General features: G+C 45.3%; 5 protein-coding genes across 5 annotated transcripts; 2 read left to right on the top strand and 3 right to left on the bottom strand.

Moving 5' to 3' along the window:
• Positions 1-1,207: 1,207 nt before the first annotated feature.
• Positions 1,208-6,523, top strand: PHALS_11111 (kinesin-like protein; the record flags this gene model as incomplete). Its single annotated transcript, XM_024726649.1, has 8 exons — positions 1,208-2,753; positions 2,821-4,076; positions 4,145-4,543; positions 4,623-4,720; positions 4,835-4,968; positions 5,048-5,145; positions 5,211-5,288; positions 5,360-6,523. The coding sequence occupies 8 exons, from the start codon at positions 1,208-1,210 to the stop codon at positions 6,521-6,523; spliced, it is 4,773 nt and encodes a 1,590-aa protein (XP_024577305.1).
• A 25-nt stretch (positions 6,524-6,548) lies between these two features.
• Positions 6,549-9,052, bottom strand: PHALS_11110 (FOG: PPR repeat; the record flags this gene model as incomplete). Its single annotated transcript, XM_024726648.1, has 2 exons — positions 6,549-8,947; positions 9,016-9,052. 2 exons carry the CDS (start codon positions 9,050-9,052, stop codon positions 6,549-6,551), a joined length of 2,436 nt encoding a protein of 811 aa, XP_024577304.1.
• Positions 9,053-10,089: 1,037 nt separating this feature from the next.
• PHALS_11109 (dna repair and recombination protein rad54-like) lies at positions 10,090-13,311 on the top strand (the record flags this gene model as incomplete). The annotated part of the gene is made up of 1 exon (XM_024726646.1): positions 10,090-13,311. The coding sequence occupies one exon, from the start codon at positions 10,090-10,092 to the stop codon at positions 13,309-13,311; it is 3,222 nt and encodes a 1,073-aa protein (XP_024577303.1).
• A 147-nt stretch (positions 13,312-13,458) lies between these two features.
• On the bottom strand, positions 13,459-14,242 carry PHALS_11108 (FOG: TPR repeat; the record flags this gene model as incomplete). The annotated part of the gene is made up of 2 exons (XM_024726645.1): positions 13,459-13,869; positions 13,934-14,242. 2 exons carry the CDS (start codon positions 14,240-14,242, stop codon positions 13,459-13,461), a joined length of 720 nt encoding a protein of 239 aa, XP_024577302.1.
• A 278-nt stretch (positions 14,243-14,520) lies between these two features.
• Positions 14,521-15,242, bottom strand: PHALS_11107 (tryptophan alpha subunit; the record flags this gene model as incomplete). The annotated part of the gene is made up of 4 exons (XM_024726644.1): positions 14,521-14,571; positions 14,703-14,812; positions 14,881-15,117; positions 15,179-15,242. The coding sequence occupies 4 exons, from the start codon at positions 15,240-15,242 to the stop codon at positions 14,521-14,523; spliced, it is 462 nt and encodes a 153-aa protein (XP_024577301.1).
• Between the last annotated feature and the right edge of the window lie 111 nt (positions 15,243-15,353).

The following is a 15,353-nucleotide window of genomic DNA, read 5'->3' as shown; positions in this document are numbered from 1 at the left end:
TTAAAACCTGGCCTTTCTACTGCTTCTTACAGCCGTCCGTCGATATCCGCCGGCTCTGGATCAGGAGATCGTAACGCAAACGCGCTTTCACTCGTTTTCACCGGCTTTGAATCATAAGATCGCAACATAAACATGCTTTACTCATCTCCACCGGCTCTTATAAATGAGACCGCAGCACGCAGTCGCTACCATCGGATGTAAACATCCACATTAAGCACTTGCAAGTCTTACTAAAAAAGTGTATACAAGCTAGCAAGCCATTGACGCGCGTGTCTCTGGTGCCGGCAAAAATCATTTTGGGATGCTTCGATGAAAAGCATGATCTACAGGCACATTCAAGTAAGACTAATACCAGATTCTATTGGCCGGTGCCTGTGTTTGAAACGACTTAATGTGTAGTTCGGCTTGGCTAACTGATTGCAGAAGCGTAGCGCCATTCATGCCGACGTGGCACGGCCCCTCACCAATTTCCGTCAGAAGTATGCCAAATTGTTGGGGTGAAGGCACTCATTATGGCAGTCAAGGTTGCAAAAGAAATCTAGATGTGTGGTGTATCTGAATCCGAATCTATCATATTTCGTCAACTGTGACTGTTCGGCCTTTGTTATAGGCTGTGCTTTACTCCAAGCTGATGTCACTAGGCATGAGCTTGCAATCGTATTTGAGTCTCGCCAGCATACAGCAACAATAAACGATACCGAGTTCATGACAAGATGCTACTTGCTATGAAGTCCGCTCTTGTCAGAATCAGATATAAACACATCATGCTTTGCAAAGTGACGTCGTCACCACCTCACATCCTTCACAGAAAATGGCAAGACGGCCATCCTCATTTCCTTATAGTTTGCTGACTATCAGCATGCATGTTGAGTCATTCTTGTGATGGAGAAGTTTGTGAGCATTTGCGTTGCACTGTCACTCTAGTTACAGTAGGTCACGGCGGCGAGTGCTAACTTTATGTGCCGAATCAGCCCTATTGGAGGTGACAGGGTGCTTTGTCGCCATATCTTCTTATACCTATCATTCGGCTAGCCAGTGGAATGAACACCGCCCAGCATCCAGCCTTATATATCTTCATGCTTTATACCAGACATACATCACCCTTTTATAATGATTGCTTTTATTTTGGTGTGCTTAACTCCAATGATGTTTTTATGGGCTTGCGGTTTGAAAAAGTGAAAAGGGAGAAGAATTATTCTTTATCTTCATGTCCGAGGACAACAGGGATCATCGTCGCATGTCATCGTCCTCTAGCCATGAAGCGATGTCCTCTCCAATACCTACGAATGTACAGGTGGCAGTACGTTGCCGCCCTCTCAACAGTCGTGAAAAGGCTATGGGACGTGGCGCTGTGGTGCAATGCAAACCCAATTCGAATGAGGTGGCTGTGATTAAACGCAAGACATACACATTTGACCGTGTATATGGCCAATATTCGACGCAAAAGGACGTATTTACGTCTATTGTGCGCCCTGCCGTTGACGAAGCGCTGGCTGGGTATAATTGTACGGTCTTTGCCTATGGCCAGACGGGCACTGGGAAAACTTACACGATGCAGGGCGATTTGTATCCGACAAGCGAGACAGCTGGTATTATACCACGTAGTGTGCACTACATATTCGACTCATTAGAGGCTAGCAGGGAGGAATTTAGCGTCCGCGTGTCCTTTTTGCAATTGTACAACGAAGAACTTAAGGACTTGCTAGACCCCGATACCGACAAAAAGTTGAGACTTATGGAGGACACAAAGAAGGGTGGAATCTACTGCATGAACTTGTTAGAAGTCACAGCAACGACCGCTAAGCATGTTTATGAACTTGTTAATACTGGTGTGAAAAACCGCATCACATCCGAGACGCTGATGAACGAGAATTCTAGTCGATCGCATAGCATTTTTACCATTAGAATTCATAGCAAGGAGCACAATGCGACCGGTGAGGACCTGCTGCGTGTAGGCCAGCTAAATCTTGTAGATCTTGCAGGCTCGGAGTGCGTTGGTCGATCGGGTGCCCGTAACGCCAGAGCGCGCGAAGCAGGAACGATAAATCAAAGCTTGTTGACGCTTGGACGTGTGATTACGGCTCTCGTAGACAACCTTCCACATGTTCCGTACCGTGATAGTAAGCTTACGCGCTTGCTACAAGAATCCCTTGGAGGAAGAGCAAAAACGACAATTATTGCAACGGTAGCGCCATGTGCGGATAGTCTTGACGAGTCTTTAAGTACTCTGGAGTATGCTTTCCGCGCCAAGAATATCAAGAATAAGCCTGAATTAAATCAAAAAATGACTAAGGCTGGATTACTGAATGATTTTGGGAGCGAGATCGAGACACTCCGCGCTGCTTTGCGTGCTGCGAGACTGAAAGATGGCGTGTATTTACCACTGGAGCAATTTACCGACATGCAAGAGCGGATGGCAGGTCAGAGCGCGCAATTAACGGAGCTAGAAGAGATGCTTAAGGCGAGAAATTCATCTTGCAAAGAGCTCGAAGAAGTTGCTGACAAATATGCAAGTGAAGTGGCAGAGTTAACTCTTGCGAAGGATGAGGTAAGCAACAAGCTCGGTGCCGTCGAAAATGAATTGTCATCAACCAAAGAAGCGCTGCAACAGTCAACACAAAAGCTGCATCAAGTACATGTTGTGCTGAAGGCTTTTAAAGCCAATGAAAAAGAGCTATTGAATAATGGAGCCACTGCGGCGACGTTGTACCGAGCCAGTGAGACGCGATCCGCTCAGCTTTTGAAGAAGATTGGTACGCAATATCTTCCTACTTCAATTTAGCTATCTACCTTACGCTGTGCGTTGACACATTATTGCAGAGAATGCTCAGCACGACGCAGAAACGAATTCCGCACTTGCGAATTCGTTTCGTAGTGAATCGTTGTTGCAACTAAATGCATTTTTAGAAAAGATGGCAAAACACAAAGAAAGTCAAGACGACATGTATCATGATTTGAAAAATGCTCTCCAAGAGTTGCAGACCTCTCAAGCAACAGATTTGAACAATTTATTCACGACGATCAATGCACTTGAAAGCCTTGTTGAAGCACGTAGAGTGGAGACCCTACAGGTGCTCGCAAGAGACGATGCCCAAAAGCGTTTTCAGCGTGAAGAGATGACCGGTTCAATTAAAAATCAGCAAGAAACGATGCAACTGCACTTGGTTGAATTTGTCGCAAGGCTTAAGAGTCACGCTACAGCTCTCATGGAGGACTTGGCGTTATCGAAGTCGAAAAATTTGTCATCACTAGACAGCGTGCAATCATTACTGGAAATTTCACGCGAAGAATATAGCAGCTTTTTTAATGAGCAGAGCCATAAATTGCTAGAATTTCAGAGTGCTATTGACATATCGATTGAAAAGCTGTCAGAAGAACTGAATGATAATAAGGTAGCAATAACAGCTGCGCTGAAGGACAATCACGTTCAGCAGCAAGAGGAACTGAGTAACATGAAGACACTTGTGGCTCAGTGTATCGATAGGTGCATTCAAAACCAGAAACAGAAGTTTGACGATCAGACCCAGCTCATCAAAGAAAATGCAAAGAAGCAACACAAACAGCTATTGTCTGTCCAAACCATGACTGAACAAAAGGTGAAAAGCTGCGTACAGGACATGAGCTCTCAGAATTTCAAGCATGAGAGCGAAACGGCTAAGGTTCGGGATAAGTTATCTGAGATGCGAGGTCAAGTTGAAGAAACAAATACACGGCAAACAGAGCTTGTTCAGACGCAAGAGCGAGTGCAAATTTTGTGGAGCAACGATGCAGCCAAACTTGGTAAAAGTCACGTTGAAGACGTGACGATACTATTAGAAAAACATACAAAAAGTGATGCTGAGGAATTGTGCAAGAAGCAGATACAACTAACGCAATTTATGGATGACCACAAAGATCTTCAACAGCATTTAAACGGTGGGTGCAAGTCATCAGAAGAAGGTATTAAAGTGCACATCGCAAATACAAAGGAAAAAGTTAAGTCGGTTTCGGAGCTTGGGAAGAAAATGATTGGTGAGGCCACTGATGCCTCCGCTCAACAACTGAATGCGATGGAAACATTCATGAAGAAAAGAAAGGTAAGCTGACTAGGTATCTTATTTAAAGTCAGTGCTCACATTTGTTTTGTTGATGCTTTATTGCTTAGATGAACGCACGGACGGAAACAACTCCAATAAAAACTGACAGGCTTTCATTTCCAGCTTTTCAAGCCACTCAAGTATCAGCGGATCAACTTGAGATTTTAGAAGACCTGACAATATCTCCAGGAAGGATAACAAATTCCAGTCAAAAGCGGAGGAAATTAAGCGACGTCGAATCGAGTCCACGTGCGAATAGTGACGTCACGCCTGTCATGGAAGACGCACCTATACATGCCAAAAGCGATTATCCAGTCAATATTGAGCTGACAACCGAAAATTCATTAGCGTTGCCTTCAATGAGCAGAAGACAAGATCCATTGCTAGTATCAGATAGCAAGTCGTGTGAAAAAGCTACCGTTAGTACTGCCAAAGAAATCAGCACCACCCCATCCAAGCTTAAAAAAGTAGGCTCGTCTGGACAACACAGAAAGAATCCTGCAACTATCCACAAGAACATCAAGGTTTCCAGTAGCTCAGCGGTAGTACGAAAGGTCGTCAAAGCGTCCGCTCTTGCCGCACCGAAGCGGTATCAAGTCAAGACACCCTTGGCAGAGTCCACAAACTCCCGCTAGTTCCATGGTGTAAGTGTAATAGTGTGTCAATTTATTAGTTTGAAAAATGAATAAGCTGTCTTTTTAATTGGTAGGAACTTAAGATATCACTTTGCGATCTCTGGTTACTATATTTGTCTGTAGAATGGATGAAGAAGAATGGGAAAAAGCCGATATGGCCACAACGAAGGTAATACCTGTGAAGCTACCGCGAAGCAAACGACGCCACTTGACAGCATTTCTGTGCCTGTGCGTCTCTACTATCTGTTACGCAGACCGTGCGTGTTTGCTTTAACGGCATCTGTCAGCTGAGCTCCGAAATCCTGCTTGATACGTTATGCTTTTGACTGTGAGCAGGCACAAACATGGGCATTGCGCTTCCAGCGTTTGTGACAAATAAAGGGGAGCAGGGCAAAGTGTTGTCTGCATTTTTTTACGGTTATATGTGCACCCAGGTTCGTCAACCTATGTAATGGCTAGAAGTTTTAACCTAATTTTTTTGTCTTTGATGCGATTTTAGATCCCAGGAGGGTATTTTGCTGCTATAGTTGGTGCAAAGTCTGTGTTGTTGACAGGAGTTATTGTCTGGACGCTATTTGTATGTAGCCTCGAATGAAAAAGCTCGTATAGATTAGATTTTTACGTATCAATGTTACTGAAATACTGTAGGATTTGTCAACGGTTTTGGTGTCAAAATGCCTTACGTGCCTATATCTTACAAGAGCAGGGATGGGGCTTGGAGAGGGTATTCTATTCCCGTGTATGCACCAAATTGCTGGTGCATGGTACCCTGTGCAAGAGCGGAGTCGCCTTGTATCGCTAGTGGCAAGCGGTTCGGACTTAGGCACTATCTCTGCACTGATCATTTCGCCTTATATAATGGCAGCTGGTGGCTGGCAACGCATCTTCGTTGTGTTCGGTGTTTTAAGCCTCGGTTGGGTCATGGTCTATGCAATAATGGGAGTTAGTCGACCTGAAAACGATCCTAATATCACCACGGAGGAACGAAACTTCATTGTTAGGAATCGAACAGTGAATGTGAACGCTTATCGTCATCAGAGCTCACGCGCTGGAAAAGACACTCATGCAATCAATTGGCGCGTGTTGCTGACCTCGCGGCCAGCATGGGCAATCTATATTGCACACATGTGTTACAATTACAGCTGGTACATTCTGTTGGGCTGGATTCCACAGTATTTTAATCAAGCACTGGATTTTGACCTGACCAAAAAAGGCGGATTGGCTGCTGCGACACCCTATATGTGTGGTTACATCGGAACGCTTCTGTTCGGAAGAATTGGAGATCTGCTGGTTGCTCGTGGGTACCGTGAGCTGCACGTACGTCAAGCCATGAACGCATTTTCATTTCTCGGATGCGCATCCTTTCTGTTCTCTCTTCGCTTTGCGAGGACTGCCCCCATGGCAGTAGCTTTAATGTGTCTAACCCTTTTTACTAGTCGAGCTGCAATGGCTGGATACTGGGTTAACATGATCGACGTGGCACCTCAACACGCTGCACACGTAATGGGAATCTCGAATACTTTTGGAACCATACCTGGTATAATTGGCAATGTGGTCACGGGCGCAATACTACAAGCATCAGGCTCGTGGGACCTCGTCTTTGCGATTGCTGCACTTGTTCTTATCTTTGGTGCTGTATTCTTTCACTTTAATGCGTCTGATACATCCATATACGCACAGATCGGACACGGTAGCAACAGGTACAGCACTTCCAGCACCACATCAAGTACTTTTTTTGGTAGCCCTTACCTTTCAGCCTCAATTTCTGAGCTTCGAGATGAAGAGGAGAAGCTTCTCGACAGCTCGACGTAAAGATAACAAGTGGTAGTGGGTACTTTTAATGCTCCTTTTGTCTTAAACTATAGCGGCCCAAATTTAGTTTTCGAAGCTGATAATGCGATATTTCTTCGGTTGAGAATCTTTGTTGCATTTCCACAAACAAATCGGTGGCTATCACCCAATTTTCTCGTTGTTCCTCAGCGTAAATGCGTTCAATGTAGCTGTCTACGTCGGGAATAATGCGATAGACAGCGAGACCTTGCATTGTAATGAAGATTGGAGCGACCAGCTCGTGTTTTTCTGCGTTATTGCACATTTCCATCACTTTATTAAAAACGGCAACTCCGGGTGGAATACCAAAAAGTACTTGCCAATCAGGAAGCATTCGTACAGCACAGCGCCATTCGCCCAAAGTCTCTAGAGACTTCAACAGCTGTGTAACGACAAATTCTGGCGGAATATTGCCCGTTGCAAGATGCCATTTGTGAAGAAGAGTGGGTGCTTCTACTATGCGATTCTTGTCTCGCGTTGCTGTGCAAGCCGAAATATAAGCTGCTAAGCTCGATTCACTCACAAGCTTACTCTTCAGATCAATTACGTCATTGCACCGCTTACGACGAATCAGTCTATCAAATATGGCAATGACGCCTTCAAAGTCCTTATTCACGTTGCATGCTGCAATTGCATGCTCGTACGAAGTCAAATCAGGCTTCACGCGAATTTCCTGCATCTCCTCGAGCAAACCAATCACGCTAGCACGGACCCATGCGGCTTTCATACGCTGATTGAGCTCGTCTTTCCGTAAAAGTGTTGCTTCCAGCTCTTTACCTTCGATTTCGATGGTTTGGTCAGAATTATCAGAGTTCACCATGCGTCCTCTCTGATATTCACCATCCATTTCATGCTCATAACCGTTACGATTGTCAACCCTCTTGTGTTCAGCATAATTTGCTTGTTCGTCTGATTCTAAGGTGTATTTGTGAGTTTTTCTCGACCAAGCAGCCCGCATTCCGGCTCTGACAAATGCGTCGAGTGTAGTATTAAAGGAAATAATATCAAGTGTTACATTTTCCTCGCTCCGAATTAGACTCAAGACATCAAGGGCGCGACCAGGCAAAGCAGCTTCTGCACACGCCAGCAAAACCCGGTTGTAAATATTTATGGAAACTCTGCCAAACTTTTCTTGAATCTCCTCTGCAATCTCCCAGGCACTAATCACATTTCCAACGCGAGCGTATGCAAATACTACAGGCTCGTATGTTTCAGTTGTTAGAGTAAATGCTTTTGACGTCTCCATAGCTCTAATAATCCCAAGCGCCCCATCAGGATTTCTGGCATTCGCATAGAGTTGCATAGCTCCAGTAAGAGCCTTTAGCGAAGGCATGTAGCCATCACTAGTCATTAAGTGGTCTAAGAACTTCAGACCTTTTTCAAACTGCTGCTGAATTGCACAAGTAGCAAAGAGTAAACCGAGTGTTAAATCATTGGGCTGAATTTCGCGCTTCCTCATTATATTATACAGTGCAAACGTTTGATCCACATCACCAAGTTTCCGATAATAATCAAATGCGTTATTGAACACTCCAATATCCAGAGCTGCGGCAGGCGCGTCACGACAGGTGGTGGCAATTAGATCACTCATCCACACCATCAACTCTCTGTCTTGACTCACCATATCACCTTCTTCGTTCTCCTCGAAGTCATCAAACATTTGAGTCTCTGTCTCATATACAACAGCGACGCTGCTATCATCGAAAGTCTCCAAGTACGTAGAAAACAGGCGAAACAATGAGTAGAACGTCGCTGCATCGGGATCTAGCTTTAGATCTTCAGTGCACCATTTGAAAAATGAAAGCGCGTGTACCACTGTGCGAAATCGCTTCTTGTTGTTGCCGTTGTTATATTTTCGTAGGTTTTTGATGAAAGCCTTCAGTAAGGTATTCATAGTCACTTGGTCAGGCTGCAATTCGTTATTAATCATGTCTTTTAAAATTGACTCAAGTTCATGCACATCACCTTGAGCTGCACAAGAGTTTAGCAAGGCGTTGAAGCTCCACGCCGTTGGTGCACAGTGTGGAAAAGACTCAGCATACACAAACATCTTATTCAAAACGGTCTTGGCATCAGCCGACCAGCCCTGCTTCCCGCAAGCCCCCAAAACGGCATTGAAGTCATCTAGTCTTGCACTCTTGGCATTGATCAATTCTTCCAGCACAAGTAGCTTTCCGTCCAAATTTAATGATAGTCGCGAAATAGAACTGGGAGCCCTGACTGCAGCATTCATGTCATATTTTTCGAGAGCACGCTCAATACTTTCCATTAGATTTCGACTCTTGAAAAAAGCTTTCTGGTGAGGTTGATTTTTCTGGGACCAGTCTTGCTCATCCAGTGCCCAGACTATAGCAGGAAACGAAGCGTCACATTTCTCGACCAGATTCGCCAACTTAGAACTTACATCTACGGTAGCTCTATCTTTGGTGGTCACGTCTACTTCATTAATGCGTTGCAAAAGTCTAAGTGCGTACCGTGCTGATTTCCAATCTCCACGCTGGCGGCAAGCATCAACAAGTGAGTTTACAACTTGGCGAGTCACCGGCAGCTTATTCAGATTTTTGTAAGAGGATTCGCGCTCGACACAGTGCATGTACGTTACCGCCTTTTCCACATTGCCTTCACTCAATAGATAATACACCATCGTCCGTGTCGTGACTGTGTTTGAAATGACGTTGAATTTATCCCGTGCGCGTTTTAAAAGGTCCAGCATCATCGCTGACCGTCTCCTGTCTCGTGAATACACTCTGAGCATGGCGTTTATTACTAATACTGTTGGCTTTACACCAGCCATCAGCATTTCAGCAAAATACCGCTCTGCTGTCCTTACAAACCCCTGCTTCCTCGCGCAACAGTTAATCATACAGCCATAGATGTGAGCAGTTGGTAATTGCCCACACCCTTTCATTTTCTCTAGCACATGCCTTGCACTACGTAAATGTCGGGCTCGACTACAAGCCGCCATAGCCACTTCGAAGCTCGTCTGATCCGCGCTTCCTTGGGCCACCATGGCATCCAGCAATGCTAGCACTTGAATAAGATTTACGTTCATTAAGGTATTTTGCCGCTTACAGTAGTGACGCAGTAGCAAATTGTATGTGTAGGGCCAGATCACGGCTTTATCCGAGTGACGTTGATGCAGTGTCACGACAACAGCCCAAGCGCGATCATAATCGCCCTTCTCTAGAGCTTCTACCACTCGACGGTTATAAAATCTCTTTCCTTTGTCAATCGGCAGTGAAGTTTCTACACTCTTTACGGTGGCTCGTAATCTCCACGACAGCTTGAATGATTCAGTGAGTCGCTGCAGCTTTTGAACATCGTTTACTGCGACTACTACGAATTGGCGTTTGCAAATTTGATTGAAAGAAAATTTTGAGCTTATGGAACCCAATGCCCCTGATCTGCCAGGAAAGAAGATTTGTATTCGTTGTAGCAGTGAGCTCCGGAACGCCATCACCTAGTGACCTTATGCAGAGATTATTTTTATCCAATTAAAAAAATAGTACGTTGTAATGACCTTTTCTACAATTTCAAAATATCAATTAATGATGCGCCGACGCGGTAGTAGCGCTCAGTTCAAGCAATTTGTGCTACCTGTTAAGAACAAGGCAACACTTATTGACTCCCAAAATAATGAAGAGGATGCATATGAAGATACAGATGCTGCAAAAAATCGCCTTGCGCTGCGCAGCGGCACATCACTTTCAGTCAAGCGGCTACCTTTTCTTTCATTTGTCGTGACAGAGCCTGAGCGACGTGCGCGGCAAGTACGACAACCATTCAAATCCCCATGTGGAGAGGGCGGTCGTACACAAGAGAGTAATCGTTTGCTAGTCACAAAGACGCTGGGTATGCGGCGGCGCTGGGGCCCCGTGGTACTGAAGCCCATGGTGCGTCACGACCTACCGCCAATTGAAGTGGACGTTGACGAAGTTGACATGTCCACTGATTCGCGGCCTGTTGATACTGAATTTCCAGTCTCGATTGCAACTCCAGAAGCCGATGCGCCACCGCCATTGGTGTTGTGGCAGTGTGAGACGGACTCGGACGTCAAAGTTGTAGTACCGGAGATTGTAGGCAAGTTTTTGCGCCCGCATCAACAGGAAGGTGTGCGCTTTATGTTTGATTGTGTGTGTCGAGTAAAAAGCTTTGAGGGAGAAGGATGCATCTTGGCTGATGACATGGGTCTTGGCAAAACTTTGCAGAGTATTGCATTGATGTATACGCTACTGATTACGGGCATGGACATGAAGCCGACAATATCTCGGGCAATTGTTGTGTGTCCTACGTCACTGGTGAAAAATTGGGACGACGAGATTATCAAGTGGCTGCATGGGCGTGTGAAGACAGTAGCGCTGTTTGAAGCAAAGCGCGAGACTGTGATCAAAGGCATTGATCAATTTATCGAAGGAAGCACGAGACCACGTGAATTGTCTCCTCAAGTTCTAATCATTTCATACGAAACATTTCGTATGCATGCCCAAAAATTCGCAGATACACCAGCGTGTTGCGACTTGCTTATTTGTGATGAAGCTCATCGACTCAAGAACGCTAACTCACAAATCAACAAGGCGCTGTCGTCTTTGGCATGTCGTAAGCGTGTACTTCTATCCGGCACTCCAATGCAAAACGATCTGGAGGAGTTTTTTGCAATGGTCGACTTTACTAATCCAAGCATTCTTGGGGCGCCAAGCGAATTTCGAAAAAATTATCTGGGACCAATTTTAATCGGCCGTGAACCGGACTCTACTGACCAAGAACGACAAGTGGCACAGTCATGCTCAGCAATGCTTTGTGAAATTGTGAATCAGTTTATTTTGCGTCGAGGTAACATTTTGAACGCAAAGCATCTCCCGCCAAAACTCATGCAGGTAGTCTGCTGTCCACTGTCGCCACTTCAAGAGCAAATTTACAAACACTTTTTATCATCTAGTGCTTTCCGTGATATGATGAACCGCTCAAGCTCGAACGTTCTATCGTCAATCACTGCTCTGAAAAAATTATGCAATCACCCTCTTCTAATTTTTGACGAGATGGGAAAATCCAATACTAAGCTTCCTGGATTTAACAACTGTGCTCAATACTTTGCAGCAGCGAAGAATTCCAAAGACAGCAGAGGCGGTGATGGCCGACACCGACGAGGTGGATTAGGAGGCCGTACCTGCTATCCAGAGTGGTCGGGAAAGATGCTTCTACTTGACCGCTTGATGTACTCAATGAGAAAGACAACAGCAGATCGGATTGTGATCGTGTCGAATTACACGCAGACATTAGATGTCGTCTCTACTTTATGTCAGGAACGGCAACTTCCATTTGTTCGTTTGGATGGCACGACATCCGCCAAGAAGCGAAAAAAGCTGGTCGATACCTTTAATGACCCGACAACAAACTCGTTCGCGTTCTTGTTGTCAAGTAAGGCTGGTGGATGTGGCTTAAATTTGATTGGTGCAAATCGATTGGTGCTCTTCGATCCGGATTGGAATCCTGCAACGGACAAGCAAGCTGCTGCACGAGTGTGGCGTGAAGGGCAAACTAAAATGTGCTATGTGTATCGCTTTTTAGCAACGGGAACTCTGGAAGAAAAGATATTTCAGCGTCAATTGTCCAAAGAGGGTCTTCAAAATATCGTTGACGATAAGGAGGAGGTGAACTCGCTATCGTCTAAGGACTTGAAGAGACTGTTTGTGTTTCGGAAAGATACAATGTCTGATACACACGATCAGCTGAAGTGCGATCGCTGTCAATGGAGAGAAGATAGCCATGCTTCTGATGATAAAGTATCATCTCCAATAGTGATCGATGATGTAGTTACTAACGAAAAGGGGATAGAGAACAAGACATTATATGAAAAAGAGATCTCAAGTCAAGAGAACGCTACAGACAAGGGCTACCACCCACAAATCGGTATGCCGCCGGAAGAAGATTTAAACAATTGGGGTCATCATCGCTCATACGCCTCTGTCGACGACGAGGTTATGCAAGCAGCCTTACAGCAAGTCGAGAACGATCTTGTTAGTTTTGCATTCAGCTGTCGTATTGACTGGGAGTTGCTCCAAGAGCATCATGCTGAAAACCAAAAAAAAGATATTAAGCGTGACCAAGAGCGCAAACGAAAACGTCTGGAGATTATTGAGGCTGCAAATCACTGTGCTGAAAAAAAGAGAGCATCGCAATCCGTTAAACGGAAGAACTTAAAAAGTTTTGGCGATTCAGACGATTCGGAGGTCGAATTTCCAGGGTCTGATGGAGAAGAACTGAACGAAGTCCTGTTTGAAAATGATTCGAACGAGAGTGAAGACTCGTCCTTGTCGGGACATCAACGTAGCCCCGCGACCTTTGAAGTTGACGTGTTGTGTAATCCCAAGCCAACCTTTCATCGTCCAACGCAATCACTGGATAATCGTGTTGTGTCTGAAGATAAAGACGCAGTGCCAGGTCAGTCAAATCGAAACGTGTCATTTGCGCTCGAGGTGGATGAAGCCTCTTGGTCCCCCTCAAAAATACAGACGACAAGCCAGACTTCAGATTTTGAGGACGAGGACGTTTTTGTAAGTGACGTTCTTCGCGATCACCATACGATGCGAAATAAAGAAATTAGCACGAGTGATGTGGGTAGTGAGAATACTCTTTCGGTGACTTGGAGTTGTTTGCGCTGTACGTTGATAAATTCGGAAACTAATGGTAGCTGCTCAAGTTGCGGCTATCGCTATCAACGATCTCGGCCGAAAATTATTGACCTGAGCGACGATGAGGAGGAAGAATGCTAGATTAAATGTCAAAGAGGCTCTCACTGTATTCTCTGTATTCTCTATCAAAGAGTTCGGTGATGAACCTTGATGTCCATACACTTATTTATTTTTGCAAGATGGCTGCTGGGTTACTTCGTGGCTATGTAAGCCGATTGCTACGTATTGCTAAACCTTTCCAGATAAAACCCCTTTCTTTGACTGTGTGAATACTCTATCAATTATTGAAGTCTCTTCACGCCTCAGTCCTTCCCAAAGTTCATCAGTCTTGGGCGATATTTCACCTCTGACATTCTGAGCTCCCTTTACTCTGACTGGTGCCATCGCTGAGCGTTTAATTGTTTTATTCCGAGTCCTCTGCAAATTGCTCTCGGCTGCTTGCAATGCGAACCACGCATCTTCTGCTAATCCATATGATACATCTTTTGCTTTGTCAACACCAGGAATCTCACACTGCTGTGACATCAGTGTCGAATTATCCTCGTCTTGATAACATTGCTGCAGTCTATCCAGCAACAAGCCGACCAAAGGATTTTTTGGCTCGAGCAGCTTCACTATCCCTGCATCGTCCAATGCCAGCTGAAAAACGCACAGACTCCAGTTGAGATCAAAACGAGAAAATGCTCAGTGACAGTAAACCAACCTTCCTCTTCCCTCTGCGCTCTCGTGCCAACGCTCGTCGATAGTAGGCCTTTACACAACTTGCGTCAGCTTTGATTACTAAAGTGCAGTCTTGTTCTGCAGCTTTCAGCGTGGTTTCACTGCTATCACTGTTTGGCATTTGAAGCCAAGCCCACGCGCGGTTCAATCGCACTGCAATTTCTAACTGTCGCGCTATCTCATCAGTGCAATTAGTTTGCAGCTGATTGATAATGGAAGTATATACTTGCACGGCATCGGCAAAGCGTTTTTGCTGAAACAGCATATTGCCTTCATTTTTCTTCGCCTCCATCGCTTCGTACCCAAACAACCTTTCGCGAGATTCAAAAATATGGCCGCATATCGATTGGCAGATTCTGAGACTTTCTCCCTAATTCGGCATTTACCCAGGTCTGACACCCTGATATGCTTTGTAATATAGCACCCATTTTGACCCGATCCTTAGTCTAATGGCACAGACACACCAGGCTTCGAAGAGTGCACACGATTTTATATAGTAATTTCAATTTAATTCGCAAATTGGAGATGGGATTTGAACCCCTGTCAATTTCATGAGAATAATACTCTAGTCTATTCACCAGCCGAACCATTGGCACGGTCTTGTATGAAATAGTAGAGGCCCTGAATCATCACGAAATGTCAGACATTTACCACTATATCTTTTTCGACTACGGGTCAACTATGCTCTTGGCGAATGCCTGAACATTGGCGACACGCGTGGCCGTGTCGAGAGAATCCTCTATGACTTTTACAATTTTTGAGCCGATCACAACACCATCTGCGAGCGCGCTGGCTTGTACGAAGTGTTGGCGCGTCGATAGCCCAAAGCCCAATGCGAGCGGGTGCTTTACGTTGGCACGAACTGCAGCGTTCAAATGGCTTGATAAGCTCAACAGAGTTTAAACAAATATAGGACAGCGCACAACTTACTTCTGGCAATAAACGCTTCGAGATTAGGCGGTAGCTCAGCACGAGCACCAGTAACACCAGTGAGACTCACGCAGTACACAAAGCCATGCGCCACAGCGTTAATAAGCTGCATACGCTCGTCTGTTGTCGTTGGAGAAACTAATGGGATGTAGGCGAGGCCGTGTTTGGCCGCGTCGTTACTGAGCGACTTTGCTTCCTCAGGCGGTAAGTCTACAATAATGAATCCGTCCGCACCAGCTGCACATACATTTACTTAGACTCAAAATCACACGTTAAGTGATATCGACCTAATTTCTACCTTTCTGAGCATCAACGCAAATCCTGTCTTCGCCATACTGCAAGATATTGTTGTAGTAGCCCATGAGGACAACTGGCGTGATGAGGCCTTTACTGCGCGCCTCACTCACTGTAGCCAAAACGTCGTGCAATGTGATGCCTTGATCTACTCCCACCTGATGAGCGCGCTGAATGGT

This window comes from Plasmopara halstedii, assembly GCF_900000015.1.
Source record: "Plasmopara halstedii genome assembly, contig: Scaffold_526, whole genome shotgun sequence".
In the NCBI taxonomy this organism is placed as follows: domain Eukaryota; phylum Oomycota; class Peronosporomycetes; order Peronosporales; family Peronosporaceae; genus Plasmopara; species Plasmopara halstedii.
This window is presented reverse-complemented; position numbering and strand designations above follow the sequence as displayed.